The sequence below is a fragment of the Scleropages formosus genome, chromosome 23, assembly GCF_900964775.1.
Source record: "Scleropages formosus chromosome 23, fSclFor1.1, whole genome shotgun sequence".
In the NCBI taxonomy this organism is placed as follows: Eukaryota; Metazoa; Chordata; class Actinopteri; order Osteoglossiformes; family Osteoglossidae; genus Scleropages; species Scleropages formosus.
In genome coordinates, this window is record NC_041828.1 from 13,685,816 (window position 1) to 13,706,609 (window position 20,794).

At 50.1% G+C, this 20,794-nt stretch overlaps 1 protein-coding gene across 2 annotated transcripts; it reads left to right on the forward strand.

The window, feature by feature from the left end:
• The first annotated feature begins 9,601 nt into the window (after positions 1-9,601).
• hepacam2 (HEPACAM family member 2) lies at positions 9,602-20,030 on the forward strand. 2 transcript variants are annotated; one of them, XM_018731969.1, is made up of 9 exons: positions 9,602-9,717; positions 12,398-12,751; positions 13,544-13,828; positions 14,758-15,054; positions 16,842-16,973; positions 17,305-17,329; positions 17,443-17,477; positions 19,102-19,175; positions 19,290-20,030. In XM_018731969.1, the coding sequence occupies exons 1-9, from the start codon at positions 9,654-9,656 to the stop codon at positions 19,398-19,400; spliced, it is 1,377 nt and encodes a 458-aa protein (XP_018587485.1). In that variant the 5' UTR covers positions 9,602-9,653; the 3' UTR covers positions 19,401-20,030. The 2 variants fall into 2 exon arrangements, with proteins under 2 accessions (XP_018587485.1, XP_018587486.1); XM_018731970.1 differs by having other exon boundaries at positions 17,308-17,329.
• The last annotated feature ends 764 nt before the right edge of the window (positions 20,031-20,794 follow it).

Here is a 20,794-nt window from a genome sequence, read left to right on the forward strand (position 1 = left end):
ACAATAATAAATGTCGCCAATCAGTTTTCTCTGAAATCCTTCATTTTTTTCTAGAGTGTTGGTGATTGACTTGGAATTTTTTATTTTTTTATTTATTTTTTTTTTTGCCTGGACTGAATAAGGGGGTGTCCCTAACATTGGGACAATGTTATTGCCCTGGAGGTGCAGTCCCTGATGACAGCGATGACAGTTTTATGGTCACACAAGGGGTGATGCTTCTGAACAGGAGGAAGTGTACCTGCTCAAGGGTGCAACGGCAGAGCCCCATCTGGGATGTGAGCCCATTATTGTAACTGTCATGCTGCGCACTGCTATCAGTGCCTGGCATGCGCCGCGCTTGTGCCAAAGTGCGTGCGAGAGTGTGGGCGCACGTGTGTGTCTGAATAACGTATGCTGCGGCAGAAGGGGCGCATTCTGGGGAACGGAGGGAAGCACGGTGGCAGAACTGGTCTAGTGAGTCTGTTAGGCGGATACTGGTCGCTCAGTCTGCGTAACCTCCTGCTTATTTGGAAAAATATTACTTTAGATGACATCATCAGAGCAGACTTGGACTGGTCTACCCTGTGCACTTTTGCACAACGTTTTCAATCCCTATTTGTCCCTCACGGGGAGAAAGACAGCGAGTCCGTGACAAAAGGGATCCTCCCCGATCCCCAGCTGACCAGAAGCTCTCGCTCCTTCGGTCGGGGTAATTTACAGAAACGTGAAACAGAGAACCATGAAGAAAACCTACGGTGCAGACATGACTCGACTGTTTCATCTCATGCTTCTGAAACATGGGGTCACCGCTGATGAGGGAGGGCCATTGTGGAAAGACAAGAGCCCCTGGTAAGACCTGTGTACGTTTGCGACTGAAGACAGGCACCTGCTTGGGTCCCCCCCCCCCCTTCCTCCTCCCCCTCCCCAAGGGAGCATGGGGGTTTGGCGCAACGATGCAGACCGAGAGCGAGCCAGTTCTGCACAGCAGCGCGTTTGTTCACCAAAGGCTCCGATTCCCCGAGAACAACAGAGCAGATCCAACGTACCTGAAACTGCCAGCGTCACAGGTGACGTTGGGGACCACGGCCGCCGTTTAGAGTGCCATAAGCTCCAAGTTCTGCCGATCAACATCAGCGATGGGAAAGCAAATGTGTGAATCAACATGTTTCTAGTCCATTTACAGTTATTCGTTCAACCGATGCTTTTCCCCAAAGGGGCTTTACCACGATTTAGACATTTCTACAACTTGGTCATTTTCTTACTCAAGCAATCTTTGGGTAAGTACTTTGCTCAAGGGTACTAGAGCAGGAGGTGAGATCTAAATCTAACCACCCTAACCCATCTACTGTTCATCTACGAAGAACATCATCGTACAGTATCAGTATTAAACGGTATTGCATGTATCTCAGAGCACTTCAGGCTTCCATCGTGTGCGTTGAACAAACACAAAGGCATTGCTAAGGTGTTGTGACAGGGCACAAAGGACACGACAGGTAGCATAGCTGGGTGTTGTCAACATCCTGGGTAATTAAGGACAAGGTCGGTTGAGGATTTTTCTGGAGCTCAGCATCTGCTGCCAGGGAAAGCAGGCTGGCGTGGAATTTGTGTGAGTGTGCAGGAAGTAGGAACAGCACCAACACAGCTCAGCCGCTGCCAGGTCAAACATCTAGGAGTTCCATGGAAGCTCGCTCACTCTCCTTCTGTGTCTCTCTCAAGCACGTGTGTGGAAGTGTGCGTGCTCGGCCACTGGAGTTCCAGGACAGTGGAATAAGTATAAACAGTTTGCCTTTAGCAGCTCATCGTCTGCACTTTCCAAACATCCTCCCAAGGCCCAGACAAAGTCCATTCATCAGCTGTCAATTTAAATGTCACATCTGCACCCGAACTGGTACTTTTCGAGAATCTCACCTTGGATTTTCTTGAACTTGGTTTTTGTTTGGTAATTCACTAACTAACTGTGGGACCTTTCAAGTACATGTACACACACGCTGTCTGAAATCTCTTGTCCCAAGCAGGGTCACAGCAAACCGGAGCCTAACCCGGCAACACAGGGCGCAAGGCTGGAGAGGGAGGGGGAGGGGGAGGAGGGGACACACCCAAGACGGGACGGCAGTCCGCCGCAAGGCACCCCGAGCAGAACTCGAACCCCAGACCCACCACACAGCAGGAGCCGGCCGAGTCACCGCACCCCCCAGTACGGATGTATTTATGCTATTATCATATGAATCACCTTAAGTGCACACAGGTGATATCCATTGAACTCAAGTGACGTGTAGGAACATTTACGATATTTGCACTACTGCTGATTTCCGTGTGTCGTAGTATAGGCTGAATACGTATCCACTCAGTTTCCATGTGTTTTACATTTGTTAATTCAAAATTGATTTGTTGAAATGTTTTACTTTGATGTTATGGAGTACTTTACTGTCGATGTTTGTCAAAAAGCCCCATACAAAGCACTGTAATTCAAAGTTGTAAAAGAATAAAAGATGAAAAGGTCTTGGGGGTCAATACATTTTTTAAGAACTGTATATGGATGCAGGGTGTGAACAATACAGTAAATTAAAGGGGGTTTATGACCTGTTGATGATTAAGCAACGGCACTGTGTAAGTTCCACATTTTTTCAAGAGTTAAATTAGGTTTCTGTACCTCTGGCAGCATTGAGTAATCTATTGATTTTACACTTTGCTTTTCTTGTGCAATGTATTTGTGTATATCGAACTGGAAAAGAAAAAGTGTGAGTCTCGACTTGAATTTAGACCTTTTTAACGTGGGTGTATAGTTCATACAGCTTGTATTTCAGGTTATCTTGTGCATTTCAGCTGCTGACATCTTCTTGACACATCACGTTGACAGAGCCACAACGTGGCTGAGGTTTGCTGACTGGGAGTCTGGGAAAATTGGGCAGGAGTGGCACCCAGAACAGACAGCTCCCCATAAGATCATCAGTCATCCATCCGAGCACAAGATGATCTCAGAAGGATTCCAGGTGGAAAGAGCCTCTATTGAATGCCAACCTTTTCTATAACACAGGAAGGAAGAGCTGATGATTTAGTTACTTTAACACATTACATTTTGCTGCAGGGTGCAATTGAAAGTCCTTCATTTATTATTACATTGTTGAACGCAGGTTTTTAAGGACATACAAAGAACATTCATTTACACAACAGTTGTGTAAAACTGTACTGTTGTTTGACAAGCACCTTCATAAACTTGAACTCTCATTTATTATTTAATTTTTTCCAGATGGCAAGAGGAGGCAACAACTGGTAAGCAACTGTATTATTTTAACATGTAGCAGTACAGGATATTACAAGTTTGTGTTCTCTGTTCTTTTTTTTTTATTTCCAACGGAGCAGAACTGGGTCTCAACAATTCAGAAACAAAATGAATACAGCAGGAAAAAGAAAACGCATACAGATATGTAACTCAAAGGAAAAGGGTTAGAGTAGGTTGGAAGGACGGTCATACAGCCCAACTGAAAAAGATCAAAAACAAAACTTACTGTGTGGACTGAGAGGGACAAATGAAGGTTTATAATAATGGTATTCTGTAAAGATAAATCAATTCACTCCAGTCAGCCTCATTGCTCTTTTCTATATCTTACTTGCTTTTTCCAGCTTTAATATCAATGTGAAACATTGTACCATCATACTGTTCACTATATTTGTATATACTGTATATTCCAGGTTTGTGAAACAGATGCACAGTATTTGTACAGTATAAGAAGGCTGTCGCTGATCTTTGTAACTTTTATCCTGACTCAGAGAGCTGTTGAGAGACACAGAGAGAGAGTGTGTTCCACTGATGTATGGATAAGTGACGCATTGTAAGTAGTGTATCTAGCAGTGTAAGTCTTTGGGCGCTCTGGTTTCCTCTCACAGTCCAAAGACATGCTGTTCAGGTTCACCCATAGTGTGTGTGTGTGAGTGACAGAGAGAGAAAGAGTGTGTTCCACTGATGTATGGATGAGTGACCCAGTGTAAATAGTGGATCTAGCAGTATAAGTCACCACGGTGAATAAGGTGTGTGGGCTAGTAACACTACATAGAGCTCATTGGAAGTCACTTTGGAGAAAAACGCTTGCTAAATAAATAAATGTAAACGTAAATGACTGTCATAATATGAAGGTATTTTTTACTATGTATGAATGTACAGTATGTTCGTTTCCGTGTAGATATGGGTTGATGTCATTTTCTTTCTATTTTGAATTTAAATTACAGTGGTGCTTACTTTTTGCTCGCAGAATGGAGGATTTTTAAGCCTTAAGGCTTAAGCCTAAGGCTGTTGCGGACCAGTGGATTACGTAACACGTGTCGCTCGTGGTTAAACGCACACGACAGTGGGAAATGCAGGAGAAACACGCAAAGCCATACATATCGCGGGGAAACGGTGAGGAAACGCGGCCGCGCGGGAAGCTCGTTCGCGGCGTGTGGCGGCTCGCGGGCTCCCGGCGCTTGTGAATCGCGCGCGGGATGAATGAACGCGCGGCGACCAATGAGGGGGCTCGGGAGCGCGGCGCAACCCTCCGCCTACCGTCGTTTTCCCCTAGAAACAGGCACTTCGCTTCCTCTCTTTCTCGCGCGCGCGGCGCCGCCTTTGAGGTGGACCCTTGTGTAGGAGCTTTGTGCCAGATTAGGGCTTGTGCTTCTGCATTTCTTTGCCTGTCATCAGAAAAGGGACGCGCGCTTCTAAAGCTATGAAAAGGCCAAACGGGAGCGCGAGCGGCCCACTTCCCCTTTCTGCAGGAAGACAAGTCGCATTCAACGTCGAGCCGCAGAAAGGCGCGATTGTCCTCCGGGGCCGCGCATCCAGCTGTTGAGGGACGCGCTGAAAAGGAAACGCCAAAGCTGCTTTAGTTTATATGCAGCGTTTCGCTGCGCCGGCCTGAATCGCTCGCAGTCCCGTCGCCGGCGTTTCAAATGCATTCATTCTTGTCGCGCGCTTTCTTTGTCAGCGACGGCTGCGCGCGCGGTCAAGCGACACGCACCGCGGCGCCGCGTGCACGCTGTGGTGGGGGGGGGGGTGGGGAGCGGTGCTGGCCAGCTGTGTGTCCTCGAGGGGGCTCGGTCCAGCTGTGCGGCCCGGGAAACGAGACCGGAAACAGGACGGCGGTCACGCGGAGTAAAAATGAGAACTATGATGATCGAGCTGAGAAGCCCGTGGAGACGAGCGACAGATGGCGTCCGCACGTTTGCTGGGGGGGGTCAGCACACGGGTGTTCCCTCCACCCACCTTAATCAACTAAATAGGCGACAGAAGGCGCGCTACAGTGGCAAGGTGGGGGGAATCCTCCGCCAGCGCGCGCGCGCGCTCAGCGTCTTTTCTCTTGTGGTTTCAGGAAGTGTTTGCGGCGCGCGCTGTGGTGGCCACGCCCACCTCCGGGACTGACGAGGATGAGGTGCGGCGATGCTATTTAAATTGACAGCAGGGCTTGTACCGTGTCGCTCAGGACTGGGATGCTGCCTGATGCTGCCTTTGATACAATTTCTTATTTATTTTTTTCAATTTTTTCAATAAAATTGCCATAAGTGCACTCTGGACTGCCTCATGTCTGATCACCCCCCAAGTCTATTACACCTTGCATGCTGCTGTGTTATATGTTCTGTTATTTATTGATTTTTTTATGATAATTGAGGTACTGGGGTGAGTTATAGAGGGGTGCAGTGGCGCAGTGGGTTGGACCGGGTCCTGCTCTCCGGTGGGTCTGGGGTTCGAGTCCCGCTTGGGGTGCCTTGCGATGGACCGGCGTCCCGTCCTGGGTGTGTCCCCTCCCTCTCCAGCCTTATGCCTTAAGTTGCTGGGTTAGGCTCCGGCTCCCCGCGACCCTGTATGGGACAAGTGGTTCAGAAAATGTGTGTGTGTGTGTGTGTGGTGGGTTATTATGTGTATTACTGTTTTCAATATTGCCCCCCCCAATGCTATGTGTACTGTTGCATCGCATGTCCTTTACTGTGATATTCAGCACTGGGGGCTGATCTGCACGCTGCAGCACATGTGGGCAAAGAACCTGATGCAAACCCGCGCTCCCTGAGCCGACTGATATCAAGCCACTTCCGTATGATACCAAAATATTCATTAAATTCAATTATGTCCACATAATTTTGGGAAAAATGGACTCGTGAGTATTGACAGGTCTCTGAGGTCATTTTGATAATGTTTTAATTAAAGGCAGTAGGTGGTGTAGTGGTGACCTTGCATTCGAAGGACCCAGGTTCAAATCCCAGATCCTGCTACCGCATCCTTGAACGAGGTACTTACGTTGGACCGCTCTAGAAACGGTCACCTGATAATATAAACAGGTAAATAACTGTGAGCTGCTCTGCAGAAAAGCGTCAGATAAAGGAACGAAAATGAGCGAAGCAGACGAAGCGAAACGCAGCATCTGCCGAGGCCCTCTTTGGGCTCGATGTGAGAGCCGGGTCTGTACCGGAGCCCCGGAGCACGCGTTCCGTGATCGAGCTTAGGAGGAGGGAATATGCTGTACGTGTGGATTGTAATGTGTTCACGCTAAGGCAGTCGTTTTCATGGTATCATATGTAAATTTATATGAGGTTTCCTGGAAGCGGGGACCGTGCTCTGTGTAGCATATGGCAACGTGATGTAGCGCACGGAACATGAGAAGTGTCAGCGTTTCTCAGAAATGACACCAGAACTAACTGTCTGTGTGTGTGTGTAGGCTGTCGCTGCCGGAGGAGAGCAGAGACCTGTGTGTGTGTGTGTGTGTGCATGTGTGCGTGTGTGTGCGCGCGCGGTGACATCCCCGGTCCCGGAGGAAGAGCGGCCCCTGCCACATACACCTCGGCCCCGACACGGGTGGCCCCGGATGCTGCGGCGGTGTAACGAGCCACCCCTCCGTGTGAAGGTGGCAGAGATCCAGCGCCATAACTCCTGCATTGTGAGGCCTGGCAGCCGGGTGGGGTGGGGGGGGTCGGGAAAGGGTAGGGGGGTGGAAAATGTGACACATCGCAGGCCAGGGAGGGCCCCGTGCACTGGGGGGCGTGGCTAGGAGCCACATGCGGCCCATGAACTTCCTGCTCCCGACGGCCCTGTGTTGTTTGCCGACTCCACGCATGCTGTCGTTGTCGTACCCTCTCCCCCGGCCCTCGGAATCGCACAGCCCCGCAAGGGGAAGACAGGCCTGCAAAGAGCCAGCGTGCAGCACAAACACAACATGACCCTCCATGAGTGCAGTCCCCCCCCCCCACCACCGTGGCCCTTCTTGGCACCTGATGACGGTTTCCACTCTGCGCTGCGTCAGGCTGCTGGCGTCTGCAGGGTTCACCGAGTGTATGTCCGCGAGTGACATACGCAGCCCCCCCAAGGCTGCCGGTGCAAATGGGAGGGGTTTCCGCCAGTGCGCCGTTACTGGGCCAAGGCCCCCTTTGAGCCACAGACCATTCATTTAGCAGTGGCTTGACCTTTGGGAGGTACACTTTTATTTACATTTATTAATTTAGCTCATGCGTTTCTCCAAAGCGACTTACAGCATTAAGCCGCTTCCAGTTATTTGCCTATTTGCATATCAGGGTAATTTTCCAGGGTAAGCATCTTAATCAAGGTTATTACAGCAACAGGTTGGATTCAAACCCGGTGCCTTCGAGTAGAAAGCTGCTGCTCTAACCGCTATGCCATCTGCTGCCCCGCGTTGGGTTTGGACTCAACACGTGATCACCATGACACACAACTTGGTGCACGCCGCACGGAAGGGCGCGTCACATGTCATCGGGCAACGAGCGACGCGCCGTCTTGTGAGCTGACGGAGTTCCGGAGCTTTCTAACAGTCTCGGTCTGCCACGGGCCCGCTCGGCGACCCGTGGCTGCTAGAGCGAGACAACGTCGCCACCTAGAGGAAAGAGAGACGCCGGCCGCCTTCCCTTTCGAGCGGGAAAGGAAGCGAGATCGGCGGAGGGACTCCTCGTCTCGGTGAAAACAGGAATCGAACGGTGGCCCTTTGCAGGAAACAGACACCCGTCGGCGAGAGGGTAGCAACCCCTAGCGACCGTGTCCCCTACAGGATGTTGCACGCTTTTCACATTCGGAGGTTGAGAACTTCAAGACAACCACCTGATTTTGATTATTTCTCGGCGATTTCGTGGGCTCCGATAGCAGCGCCGCCCTCCAGCTGACACTGTGTTGAATAAACTGTACAAAGAGGAGGAAAGCGGCCTGCGGCATACAGGAGGACGGAATCAGTAGGAACTCTCGAGTGGGCAGCAGGTGGCGTAGCAGTTGGAGCTGCTACCTTGTACTTAGTGGTCCCGGGTTCGAACCCCACCTCCTACCCCGATCGAGGTAGTTACGCCGAAAGGGACTGAAAACGTTAGGTTTGTGCTGAGCTTCTGTCACTTATTTACATAGACGGCTCATTTGAATTTTTGTGGGAGTAATTTTGGGTGAAAACATCGATCATGGGTTCGAGAGCCCAAGTAGGGATTCGAACCCGGATTTTTGCGATTGGAAGACAGAGGCTCTAACCACAGCAGGAAACCTGCATGGTCTTTTCATCGAACATGTTGCTCTTTTGCTAGAAGGACCTCTTTTTTACAGTTTCACCGGTCACTTCCTTACCCACAGAAACCTCCTCTTTGTTATGTTGTTTTGAAGCCGACACACAGTAAAATGTTTATTCTTGTTTATGGTGTTTATATGTATTTTATAAACTGTGTTTGGCTCTTAAATGGATCAGGACACGATCGCCGCGCTCATCTCGGGGCGGCCGAAGCGCTTGTCAGTGCCGCTTTCCCACGGGGAGGACGAGCCTCCCACTGTGCTCGGCACCCTGCTCATCTTTATTTACAGTGCGTGTGTGTGTGCGTGTGTGTGTGTGTGTGTGTGTGCGTGTGTGTGAGAGAGGCTCCGGCAGTTTGTTTAAGATTAGGTTGTGGAGCATTCGTATGGCAACCGCTCACACGCTACTCGGGGCTGGCCGGTTGGTCGGGACTCCTTTGTCTCTGAGCAACGCTGTCCATTTGACCACGGCGGCGAGCGGGATGTGTCGCTGAACAAGTGCTGTGTGTTGTGCAGGTGGAAGGGGGGAGGGGGGGGCGCGTATAATTTCCAGGGTCGCTACACTTTTACCTCGATTTCTTTTGCTGAAACTCTTCTGCGGGGCGACTTACAATATGAAGCTACTTGCAGTTATTTACTCGTTTATACGCCTGGGTCATTTTACCTTTGTGGGGCAAGTAGAGCGGCAGGAACGATTCGCACCCGCCACCCGCCACGCCGCCTGCCGCCCCGGTTATAGGGTGCGTTCCGCCCCGGCGAAGATTTCGGACGGAAAATAGCGAGCAGACCTTTGCAATTGCGCCTTTTCAGCCGCCCGCGAGCACCTCTAACTCGCTCGGAGCGCCGGATGCCGGGAGGCCGCGCGGAGGGGCCCTCGAGGTTTTAAGGTCGGGAGGCGAAGGGGAACTCGCTCTTCCTCCGCTGCGCTTGCGGTGCCGGTCAGCGGTCGGCTGGAGCGCGGAGGCCTGCTGGAGGCGAGGGCCACGCGCTGCCCCGCTGCCAGGTGTACGCTCCTTCGCGCATCACGTGGACCAGGGGAGGGAGGGAGGGAGGCGGGGAGGGAGGGTGGGGGCAGGGCCGGCCCTTCTCATTTCCCTAGCAAATGCTGTCGCCAGCTCCCCGGCCAAAGCCCGAGAGCTCCTCGGGAGAATAGGATGTGTAAATGGAGCCCGCGAGAAGCGCCTTCGTCCCGCTGCTCCTTTGCTCCGTGGTCTCCGCCGTCTCAGGTACGTCGCGGTCCTCGGGCGGGGGGTCGCCGCAGCTCCGCGGAGTCTCTAGTCTTCTCTCGCTCAAGGGTCTTGCAGGCTGCAGGAGGGGCCGGTGGAAATTTACATTTCGATTTACCTCCCGAAATACCATTAAAACGACTAGTAGCAGCGAAATCTGTTTTCGGCTGAAAAAGTTCTTCGGTTTAATCAAACGCGTTTTCTCCCTTTTTTGTATTTATCGGAAACAAATGGTACCGCGTTTACTTGTCTACGGCCTATGATGATGCTTTTCTCCAAAGCGACTCAGAATGCGTTACTTTTATACGCAGCTGGGCCACAATCACTGTATCGATTCAGGGTAAGTACCTTGCTCGGGGGTCCTGCGGCAGGACGTGGGGTTCGAACCTCCGAGTGGAAGGCAGCGGCTCCGACCGCATCTCCTTCTGCTGTAATTTAAATATTCAAAAGAAGTTGACGTCTCATGATCTGTACTTATTTCCTTCTTAAAAAAATGTAGCTTTTAATGAGATCCTGCGAAATATTCTGTTATCGCCTTGTTCCCGCTCCTCGGTTCCTTTTTTTCATTCGATGAGTGCGGCGTGGGTCATTTTTGCCGTTTGCTGATTCAGAGGGCTTATTTTTATCTGTCTGCGCCTTGTCAAGAATTTCCGTCGTATGAGACGATGTTGATCTTTGTGGAAAAAATTGGACTTTTCATAAATGGTTCCTGCTGGCTTTGAAGTTGAAAACATAACGTGAGAACTTCGAGTAAACGAACGAGGGTTTCCGCCGGACTTGAGACGTCGAGCCTCAGGTGGCGCAGCGGTTAGAACTGCCGCCCTGCGCCTGAAGGTTCCGGGTTTAGATCTTAGGGTAGGATCCTGGATCAGGGTACTTAGCCTTGAACGGATGCGGTAAAAGGTAGCCCGTCTGTATAAATAGGTAAGCTGTTCCAAGTCACGCCGGGAAAAAGCGCCAGCCGTATGAATGCATCTTACCGAATTCACGCAAGACGTGCGGCTGTTGGGTCTTGTTCAGCCGCGACATATTTTGGGTTCAAACAGCTCCGCTGAGGAGATGTTGGCGGGCGCAGCCGCGTCGCATCCGTGGACGCGCGTCCTACTCCCGACCGCAACGGATCCCGGCTTGTTTGGGGACAACAGCCGGCCGGCGAGGCCCTCTATTCGTGACGCCGCTCCGCTTCCAGAGCATAAACACAAGACGCACGTCCCTCGCACCCTCCCGCTCCCCCTCCCCCTCCCCCCACCCAGGATGGCCCAGCGCGTGTCATGGGGGTAGCCGTGTTTATTATTTATGACACCCACAGTAATCTATTGTGATGAATAATATTGCCGGTAAGTGGCTCTGCTAAAGCTGCCTGTCTCTCCAGGGCTTCGTGGTGGGATGGGCTGGCGTGGGGGGCTCTCACGTGTGTTTTCCAGCACGCTGCCTACCTGCTGCCGCACAGCCCACCTGGCAGCCCTGACACCCCTGACACCCCTGAGACTTCTCACTCTAAATCCATAAACACACACACACTTATATTAGAAATGGTTTTCTTCTACATATATATACAGCCAGGTCACTAAGTGGGGGAAATTTGAATTTCTAAATAAAATGATATTTTTCTATGTAATTATTTATGATGGCACCGATTTGAATTTTGCATATGTCCGGAAAAGAAGTCGATACTTCAACAATCAAAAACGGACCGAAAGCTAAACTTGTTTTCGAGACTCAAGTTTTTAAAGGGAGTCAATAGATATAAACTATTTACTGAATTGTCAAGCAGTTTGTTTCATAGAAAACGTTACCTAGAGCGCTGCAGCGTTTCAAAGACACTACATAATACATAATATACAAGGCAGCAGATCTCCGGTTTTGTAATACTATGGTTTCTTTATTATTACGAAATTAATTGTTAATGCATTTTTAATTATTCTTACATTTTTTCCCAAGATTACAATCTGTTTTTCAGCTGTAGTACCGAAACTTGGTGCCCCTTTGTCCAGTCGCCTACGTTTGCCGGATCATAAAAGCGGCCCTCGCCCCTCACCGGCACCCTGAACCCTGGAGAACCGGAGTAAATTACTTTCGTTCCACACGTTTTTACCGACTGCCCTTCGCGGTGCTGCCGCACTTTCGGTTCCACCAGCCAAGTGGCCGCAGGGAACCGGGACTTGAGGTCACACATCAACAGTGCGCTGTTCAGGGCTTAGTTTACAAACCGCTGTTTACTTTAGAACCAGTTTGGATTCATGAGCTACAGCTCGGTGTCTCATCTCTGTGTCCTGAGCTCTTTAGGCACAGGGCATTGTTCCGAGGTGGTAATAAGAGTAATGAAAAGCACGACGAAAGGGCTTTCGAATTCAGTTTATGCACAACGTCAAAATCAACACCGACCTTCGGGATGGTGCGGCGGATAACTTGGAAAGGACGCTTCCGATGAGCCGTTCCTTCCTCTTCTCACTCACGGCTTCGTAAAGCTGCGTTTCGGCTCGGGCAATTTGAGCAGCAGGTGGTGCAGCGGTCGGAGCTGCTGCCGTGCCCCTCAAAGGAGCCACGCGACGAGAAACGTTACTTTCTGACGCATGTTTCAGGCCGGCTGAGGCAGCGGGTCCGAACCGTCGCGGCTCGCTCGGAAGCGCGTCTGTTCTCGCCGAGGTGACGCCTGTCTGCATGTGACCCCCGTCCCCAGGAGTCCGCTCGGCGCTGGTGAGCATCCCCTCCGTCGTGCACGGCACCTGCGGCGAGCGCCTCCTGCTGCCTGTTGAGTACCACTTCGACGTGTGGCCCAAGGACCTCCAAGGCACCTGGTATTTCCAAGGCGACTCCAGCGATATGGTCATGCTGGTCACCTTCTCGTCACACACGCTCATCATGAACATGGTCTACAACGGCAGCGTCTCCATCCATCCCCCGAACGCATCGCTTCTGATAAACCGGCTAGATGAGACGGCTGAGGGCTGGTACCGCCTGGACCTCAATTTCAGGTTCCCTGGTGTCGACTCCCCGGTGTTGGAGAAGAAGGTAGTCCACGTGTTTGCTCACGGTGAGAAGGCGTAGGGAACGATCGCTGCGGCTGAATGTTCACCGCGCTTCCTGCGGGAAGTGGTGCTGAAGGCACATGGCAGTTCCACGGCTGGTAGTATCCCAGAGATCCACTGTGGTAGCAGTAAACTCGATCAGCGTGGCGGTCCGCCACCCGCTGTCCACAACCAGAGAAGGTACCAGTGCTGTCTTCTGCATGGTACCCAATAGGACCCTTAAACACCACCCAGCCATTCTGACAGTGTTTTTCCAGCATTTGTCAACTTTTGTTGTATGTGTACTGCTCTAGTATCTATCTATCTATCTATCTATCTATCTATCTATCTATCTACCTAAATATTGTGATCTGAAGAGCATATGTACTGTAGCAAGAGTTAAGCCAAATTCTCTTAATGCATTGACAATATTTTTTATTTGAGGAAAGGTGAAATCTTGTATCTTTACTAAAAATATTGAGTAAAATTTACATTTGCTTTTGCCGTTATCTTCCTGGCCAGGTCTTATCTGAACACAGGCAACATGTAGAAAATATTCAATAAAATGCATGTTGATTTTAAATGATTGCATTAACACTCTACAGTCTAGTCTGTTCTTCGTTAGCCAAAAATACAATTCATTTATTTATCTGTAGTCCATATTTGGCAGTTTGTTTGGTGTTGAAGTCAGACAAAGTAAAAATATCTTATTGTCTTATGGACAATAAGTTCTAGATTTTGTATTTTGCCCTGTGTGCAACATCTGGAAGGAGAGGTTATGAAAAGGTGGTCAATCGGGCTGAATTTCCCTCGTCCAGTGCCGGTGTCCGTGCCAGTGATAGAGATGAGTCCCGGTTCCGAAGTGGTCGAAGACAAGGACAACGTGACGCTCAGGTGCTCCGTGAAGACGGGCTCCAGGGCCCAGTACCTGTGGCTGAAGGACGGTGTCGTCGTGGGCGCCGGCGAGCGCCGCACGCTTTCGCGCGACAACGGCACCCTCGCGATCAGCCCCGCGACAAAGGAGGACATTGGCGAGTACGTCTGCGTGGCGAGGAACTTCATCGGCCGGGAGCGGAGCCGGCCTCTTCCCCTGCGCGTGTTCTGTGAGTGTTCCTCGCCACGTCCTCCGTCCGTCCGCCTTAAATATCTCGCCCGCATTTAAGGAAGGGATGGAGCTGACGTTTCCTCGAAACCTAACGAGGCGGCCCCTCGGCGACCCCCTCCCGAGAATGTCATCGTAGGTGCGAAGGTGCCTCGAAAGGGTAGAGCGGACAGCGGAAAATTACTGTAAATCGCACACGATGTGCGTCGGCAGGCCTAAAAACAGAAGTACGAGTCATTTGCATAGAGGCTGCGCGTGTGAAAGAGCCCCTCTGTTCAGTCAACGCGTGATGTCATCGGGCCGCGAAACCCAACGTTCTCGCTATCGCCGAACGTTTCAGGAGCTCGCCGCCGGCTCTAGAGACGAGTTCGAGCCCGGACTCGAGATAAGCCGTCTCTTTGGTCAATAATGCTCTTTAAACACATTACATCACTGTCTTTCTCTAACTCCGGAGATAATTATAACCAAACTTATTTCCAGGTCAAAACGAAACGCTCGAGACAAGTACATCATGTGACTGTTTGTGGTCGTGTTGCTTTGAAAATGGCGGCGCCCTGATTCTTTTGAGGTTTAACGCTTATATAAATATAAAATAGGGCGCCGGCGTCTATATGGAGGGGCACGTGTCCTTTGGCGGGGCCTCCGGCGACAGGTAGGCGAGAGGGAAACAGCCTGGGGAGCTTCACGATATCGCTGCGAGGTGACAATGCGCAACATTATTTTTGCCGAGGTGACAAAGTCAAAAGTTTGGGTACACCCGCCTCGTGTTTCTCAAGCTGTCACTCGTGCAAAGGGTTGCTGTTTCGAAAAACCGTGATGCTGCTGTAAATTCGGGGCCTGCGGCGTAGGTGGTGAAGACGTGGATCGATGGCTGGTCCTAAGCGTTGCGTAGATGGACGGCAATAGAGGGGGCTCACGCTTGTTTTGCAGACGGCCCCTATAACCTGGAGGTCAGCTCCCAGCAGGGGCTCAAAACGGGAGAAGTGTTCATGGTGGACCCCGGAGAACCGGTGCTCTTCGAGTGCTGGGCCGACTCGGACCCGCCCAACAGCTGCGTGTGGATCTCCAAAAGCAGCAACTCCTCCAGAGTCATCACGGGCTCCCGGTTCGAGGTGATGTCCAACCGGCTCGCCCACAAGGAGGACTTTGTGTGCCGCGCCTTCAATAATGTCACGCAGAAGCAAGACGAAACCCAGTTCACCCTGGTGGTCGCCAGCCTGGGTACCGGTGAGTACCAAGCGCTCCGGCTTGAGCCGTTGATCGCACGTGCTCAGAAACGCTGCTAAATTTAGCATAGAGCACAACATGAGACAGCAGGTAGCTGAAGGTCATTAGGTCAAGTCCCATTTGTGGTAACAACGCGAGGTGACAAGCCGCATTTCTCTGGTGAGGTGTCCAGCTGAATAATTGCTTTGAATTATAACACGTGTTGGATAAAATTATTGGCCAAGCAAAACAGGCAATATAGATAGATAGATAGATAGATAGATAGATAGATAGATCACAATTCAACATAATTAGACCAATAACCTTAAAGTCAACATTTTAAAGAGTGATTAAACTGAAGCGAAATGACATACGTTGAAAAAGTTTCCAAAAGTTTCCCCAAAGTTGACCGGTGCTGTAATTATTTACGGCAGATCATAGTAACAAGTGGGTTGCGCAAACACCAAATTTACCTGCTTCATCATCCACATTCAAGAAAAGTCAATATTGTTTTTCTCTTGGCTCAGTGTGCGAGCGCGTCGCTGCCCCCCGTGCCGAAGTCGTACAGATGCATTGGAAAGCAAACAGCGCGCGGCAGGTGTTCTGTGTTTACCGTGTTTAACCGCATTCGCAGTTTCTGTTTCTATACAAGCAGAAATTTCTGGAAAGAAAACAAACAAACAATATGGAAGTGATACTTGCCGCACGAACATTACAGAAAAGGCTACACGATGACTGAATGTTTCCGCGCCAGACCTGTGATTTTTCGGTCACTCGTTGCTGCGCGAAACCTAGAGTCGTTCACCCATTTATACAGCTGGGTAATTTTACTGGAGTACTTTAGGGTAAGAACCTTACTCAGGAGTACTATAGGAGTAACTGAGATTCAAACCAGCAACCTTCGGATCCGAAGGCGGCAGCTCTCACCACCATCGTACCAGCTGCGCTCCTGTGTCTCGGAGAAACGGACAAGGTGGAGTCTTTGGGCGGTTCGGTGTGAGCGGGGACGGGAGCAATGCGGGCCAGCGGAGGGTCGTTTCACGGGGCCTATTGCAGAAGTGCAGAAGTGAGACGGTACGTGTGTGGGCGAGTCAACATGGAAATAAAGCGAGGACACTGAAAGCTTTATGCAGCCTGGACTGGTGAATAAACGCTAAACGCCGACAGTCTTTCTCGAGATAAGCCAGGCAGCGTGATATTTACATTAAATTTACATGTAATTCATTCGGAAGGCACTCTCCTCTAAAACAAGGCAGAACTCGGAGTAAACAACAGTGCGTTTCACGGCAGGTGACGAGCTTTAGATACAGAGCACGGTCGGTTTGTCCGGCACCGCCGTTCCCGCTGTAGCGCATCACCGGCCGCAGGCCACGCGGCTGAGTTTGACAAAATAATAAAAGTACTGACAGACGGTGCCGCAACATTATGAAGCTCTTAGGAGATCAGGAGACGTGTGTTTTGAGACCCTTCTTAAATACTTGAAGGGATTCAGCAGTCCTGAGGGAGACACGGAACTCATTCCAGAAACGTCTAGGATAGATATAGATCTATATATACAGTAGATACCGACATGGATATAGATATAATTTACCATATTGGGAAGAATTCCATCTGTCTATCCATGTCCCAAGAGAGAGGAACACAGTCAGCCAGGATTCTTTATTGTAACCACTTACAGGTGATGTGGAATCACTCCTAGAATCGCCCGTGTTCTTATTCTGCTCCCTTGACAACCGTGCCCTCCACCGCCCTGGAAGGGAGAGTCAACATTTTCGGAATTAATTTCAAATCTCTTTTCTTTTTTGAAGGAAAGAAACAAGAGTTTTTACAGGCTGGAAGCTCTGTGTCGCACCTGGCTGCCATCACGGTCTCCTCCCTGGTCATCATCGGCTGCATGCTGCTCGTGATCTTCAGGAAGAGGAGCTGCTGTCCACACAGAGGTGGGCGTCTCCCCGGGCGGCGGCTGGAGCGCGAGTGTCGCGATGAGTTTGCCGGGTGGAAAAACGGCTCAGGGAGCAGGATTTCGGGAGGAAGCCGACTATTCGGGGTAGTCGGGGCGGAGAACATTGAGATTTAAACTGAGGGAATCCGGAGGTTCAAGGGGACTAAAATACTACAATTTTTACAGTTAGCCTACCTGTCTACCTATTCATGTCTTGATGTTACCGCGTTGGCACCGCGGACAGACTTGAGCGAGCCGTTTCTGCCACTGGCTGCTCGCAGACGGGAAACGGTACTGACTTTCATCTCCTCTCCTCCTTCTCTTTTAAGCAGTGATGATGAACATTTACAACAGGTACGTAAAATGCACGCTGCGCCGCCGCACCTCCGTCACGGCGGGTGTTCGGTTCCGGTGTATTTCAGCGTAACGGCGGAGGTGTGACCGCTAACGCGCAGTCTCTTCCGCAGGCCCCTGACGGAGCCCAAGCGAACGCACCTCTCAGGTACGGCGCGTCACTGGGCATCGGTCCCCTCCGCTTGTGGTTCCTTAACCGTATTCACAGGGCAAAATGCTGAATGCCCTGCGGTGACCGTTCCGCATTTATCTGACACCTTTCTCCAAAGTGACTTACAATTATTTACCCATTAAAACAGCTGGGTAATATTACTAGATTAATTCAGGGTAGATACTTCACTCAATGCAACTAGAGCAGTAGGTGGGATCTGAACCCGTGACCTTTGACAAACAGTGTAAACTGTAAATTACTCCTGTGCTATGGGTCACTGGTGCTGTCTTTATCTTGCTCTTCCGTATCTTGAAGCCACTTTGTTTTGCGTTCGGCTGCTTATAATTTGCATCCTATCGGATTGTTTAGCCTCTTCGTCACTATGACACTTACAGAATCAGAATCAGCTTTATTGGCCACGTATATCTGAGCATACAAGGAATTTGCTTCCGGTTTAGAGCAAACCTCCAGCGCGCATTCACACGTACAGGCTACGTAAGCACATACCCGACTAGACATAGACTAATACAAACATGATTACAGATAATGCAGCAGACAAGAACATAGTGCAATGCAGACAGAACAGAGCAAAATGACAGAACACAAAACCATGCAAACATAACACAACTAAATGGCCAAGCATAGAAAAAAGTACGCGTTGACCTGTAACATTGTGACATTATAGTGCAGTGATTGTCAGTTATTTAGAGAACATATTGCACATGGGTATGATGTTACTCAAAAGATATAAGGAAACATACTGCACATGGGTGTAATTAATGTTGCACAAGTAGGGTACAAAAGAAGTAAAAAGTCCAGTGTAGATTGAGGTTATTGGAGGGTGTTACACTGCAGCAATGGCTAAAAAAAAGGTTCTTTTATCCCACGGAGCCTCAGACATCTGAGGGAACATTGCTGAGCATCGTTGCCGGCTGACTGTCAACACACAGTCACACTCTCACGCGCTGGTGACGGGTTACGTTGATTAACCTCGCGTGCTGTGACCTTTCGCACTTTCTACGTCTGGCTACTTGGCGAGAGAAGCCGTCTGGGCCATGAAACGCTGCGGCACCTCTTGTGAATCTGGTGCTGTACTTCTCTTAGGCTTGCAGAAAAGCGATCGAAACGTGTTCCAAACGCACGTTCCACGTTTTTCCGTATACCTGCTTTTACCCTACGCTGGGTGGTGCACTGAGTAGCCCTGTTGTCTTACAGCGCCTGGGTGGTGCCCGAGGACGTGGGTTCGATCCCCGCTCGGTCTGTGAAGAGTCTGCATGTTCTCCCTCTGTTTGTGTGGGTTTCCACCAGGCACTCTGGTTACCTCCCACAGTCCAAAGACATATGTCTTGGGGAAATTGATGACTCTAAATGGCCTGTAGTGGGTGTGAGTGTATTGTTCTGGTGTACAGATCAGGGTTTGACTTTAGACAGAGTACTGTACCGTATGAAAAGGTGGAAGCTAAACTCTACCGAACGTTCGCTGTAAACTGCTTTGGAGAAAAGTATCACCTAAATGAATAACTGTACGTGTCAAACACGTCATTTGGCCGTCGTCCTAAACCTTTCAGTGGCATCAGGGTGGAGTGAGCCCTTGAGTGACAGCAGGATAATGTTCTCCCAGGTCATGAAGATGCAACTGAAGACTTTGGCATTTATGAGTTTGTCACCATCCCGGGTAAATCGGACTCAACGCAGGTACCGTGCGCCCCATCGTGCGACAGCACCGACGCCCGCACACTAATGTTCCCGGACCACGTTCTCAGCCTCCGTGTTGATTTTCCTGCATTTGCTTGTTGTCTGTCCCCGCAGGCGTCGAGCCGGTCGCTCGCAGGCCTCAATTCGGTCCAGGATTTGCACACCACCATCTACGATGTCATCAGGCACATCCCCGAAACGCCCACGCAAGGGCTGCTCAAGTAGAGACCGCCAGGGAGCGCCCCTCCCTCTCAAGAGGAAGCTTTCGCACCGCGGCGCCTGCGAGGACGTGGGGGTCCCTTCCCGACGGGCCCGCCCTGCTCCCGCCTCGAACGCGGCTACCGCTGAAAGGCTTTCCCTGGAACTTTCCGGAATAAAATGCACAGCCGCGTGTCCTGTTCCCCTTTTTTGCCTTGGCTGATTAACGCAATTTTTAACATTTTGCATTTTTTGCCACTCTTTGGCCTATTTAAATTTTTTTTTTCAGTTTTGGCCCCGGATACATTTATTTATTTTATTGTGTTGCTCATCGTTTATTTGCTGTAAAGCTATTAGCACAAGAAGTTCATCCCAAGAAAGAGACCGGGGATGCTGTAAAACTAGTGCACCGGCATTGGCGTTTGCCACTATATTTCCAAAAGACGCGTCGGTGCTTCACACACACCGACAAGAATAAGTGACATCCTGTGACATCTCTTTATGTTTTTTAAGTTTGCATTATTCTGTTTCATGAGCATGGTGGATTTAATTTTGAAACGGGCTTTCAAACTTTTGGATCACTGCACAATTAGTTTTAGAAATATATATATATATATGTACATTTTGTATTTCAATAAAGAATTCTAACAACGTATTATATTCACATACATTTTATCACACAGTGTTTTGCACATATAATGCACCTTGCAACTGCAGTCAGTATAAATCACAACGCAGATACAGTATAAATGTATATAAATACAATTCCTTCATTGAACTTCGCACCATAGGGTGTTCTTTCATATCTCTCGTGTTTTTGCTGTTGTTCAGAATTGGCAGTATTGAGTAATCTGAAAGAAAGTGATTAGGAACGGATAACACAACACTTTAAACTCTCCAAAAAGAAAATTCCGGTGCTCTTCGGTGGGCTTGTGTTTAAAACACTGCCGGATTGCGGCGGCCCCACCAGAGAGCCCGGAGTTCTGTGCTGTACTGTTCGGGGCTGCGGTCTTACACCTGATGGTTGTGGGTTCGGATTCCACCTCCTGCTTATAGTATCATTGATCAAATTAGTAAGCCTGGTGTGACACAATAAAAATGACACTGCTGTATAAATAAGATTGTTACTTTACACTGTAAGTAACATGGGAGGCGCGAGCTGGTGCAGTGCGGTGGGGTTTTGCCAGTGCCAACTACGTGGTGGGTCAGGGGTTCAAGCCTTGCTTGGCGTGCTTTTCAGTGGACTGGCGTCCCCTCCGGGGTTTGTCCCCTCCCCCTTCGGGCTTGCGCCCTGCGTTGATAGGTAGGCTACGGCTTGCCACGACCCCACTCAGGACTAGTGGTTGTAATAAGTGGTGGGGGGGGGGGTTTGTAACTTATGAAGCACTCTGTCTGTATGTCTCACACCCTGCTGTGGACTC

Coding starts and splice junctions, on each gene's coding strand:
- hepacam2 (XM_018731969.1), top strand. CDS start 9,654: ATGGAGCCCGCGAGAAGCGCCTTCGTCCCGCTGCTCCTTTGCTCCGTG. Junction 16,974..17,304: donor GAGCTGCTGTCCACACAGAG/GTGGGCGTCTCC, acceptor TTCTCTTTTAAG/CAGTGATGATGAACATTTAC. Junction 17,330..17,442: donor ATGATGAACATTTACAACAG/GTACGTAAAATG, acceptor TCTCTTCCGCAG/GCCCCTGACGGAGCCCAAGC.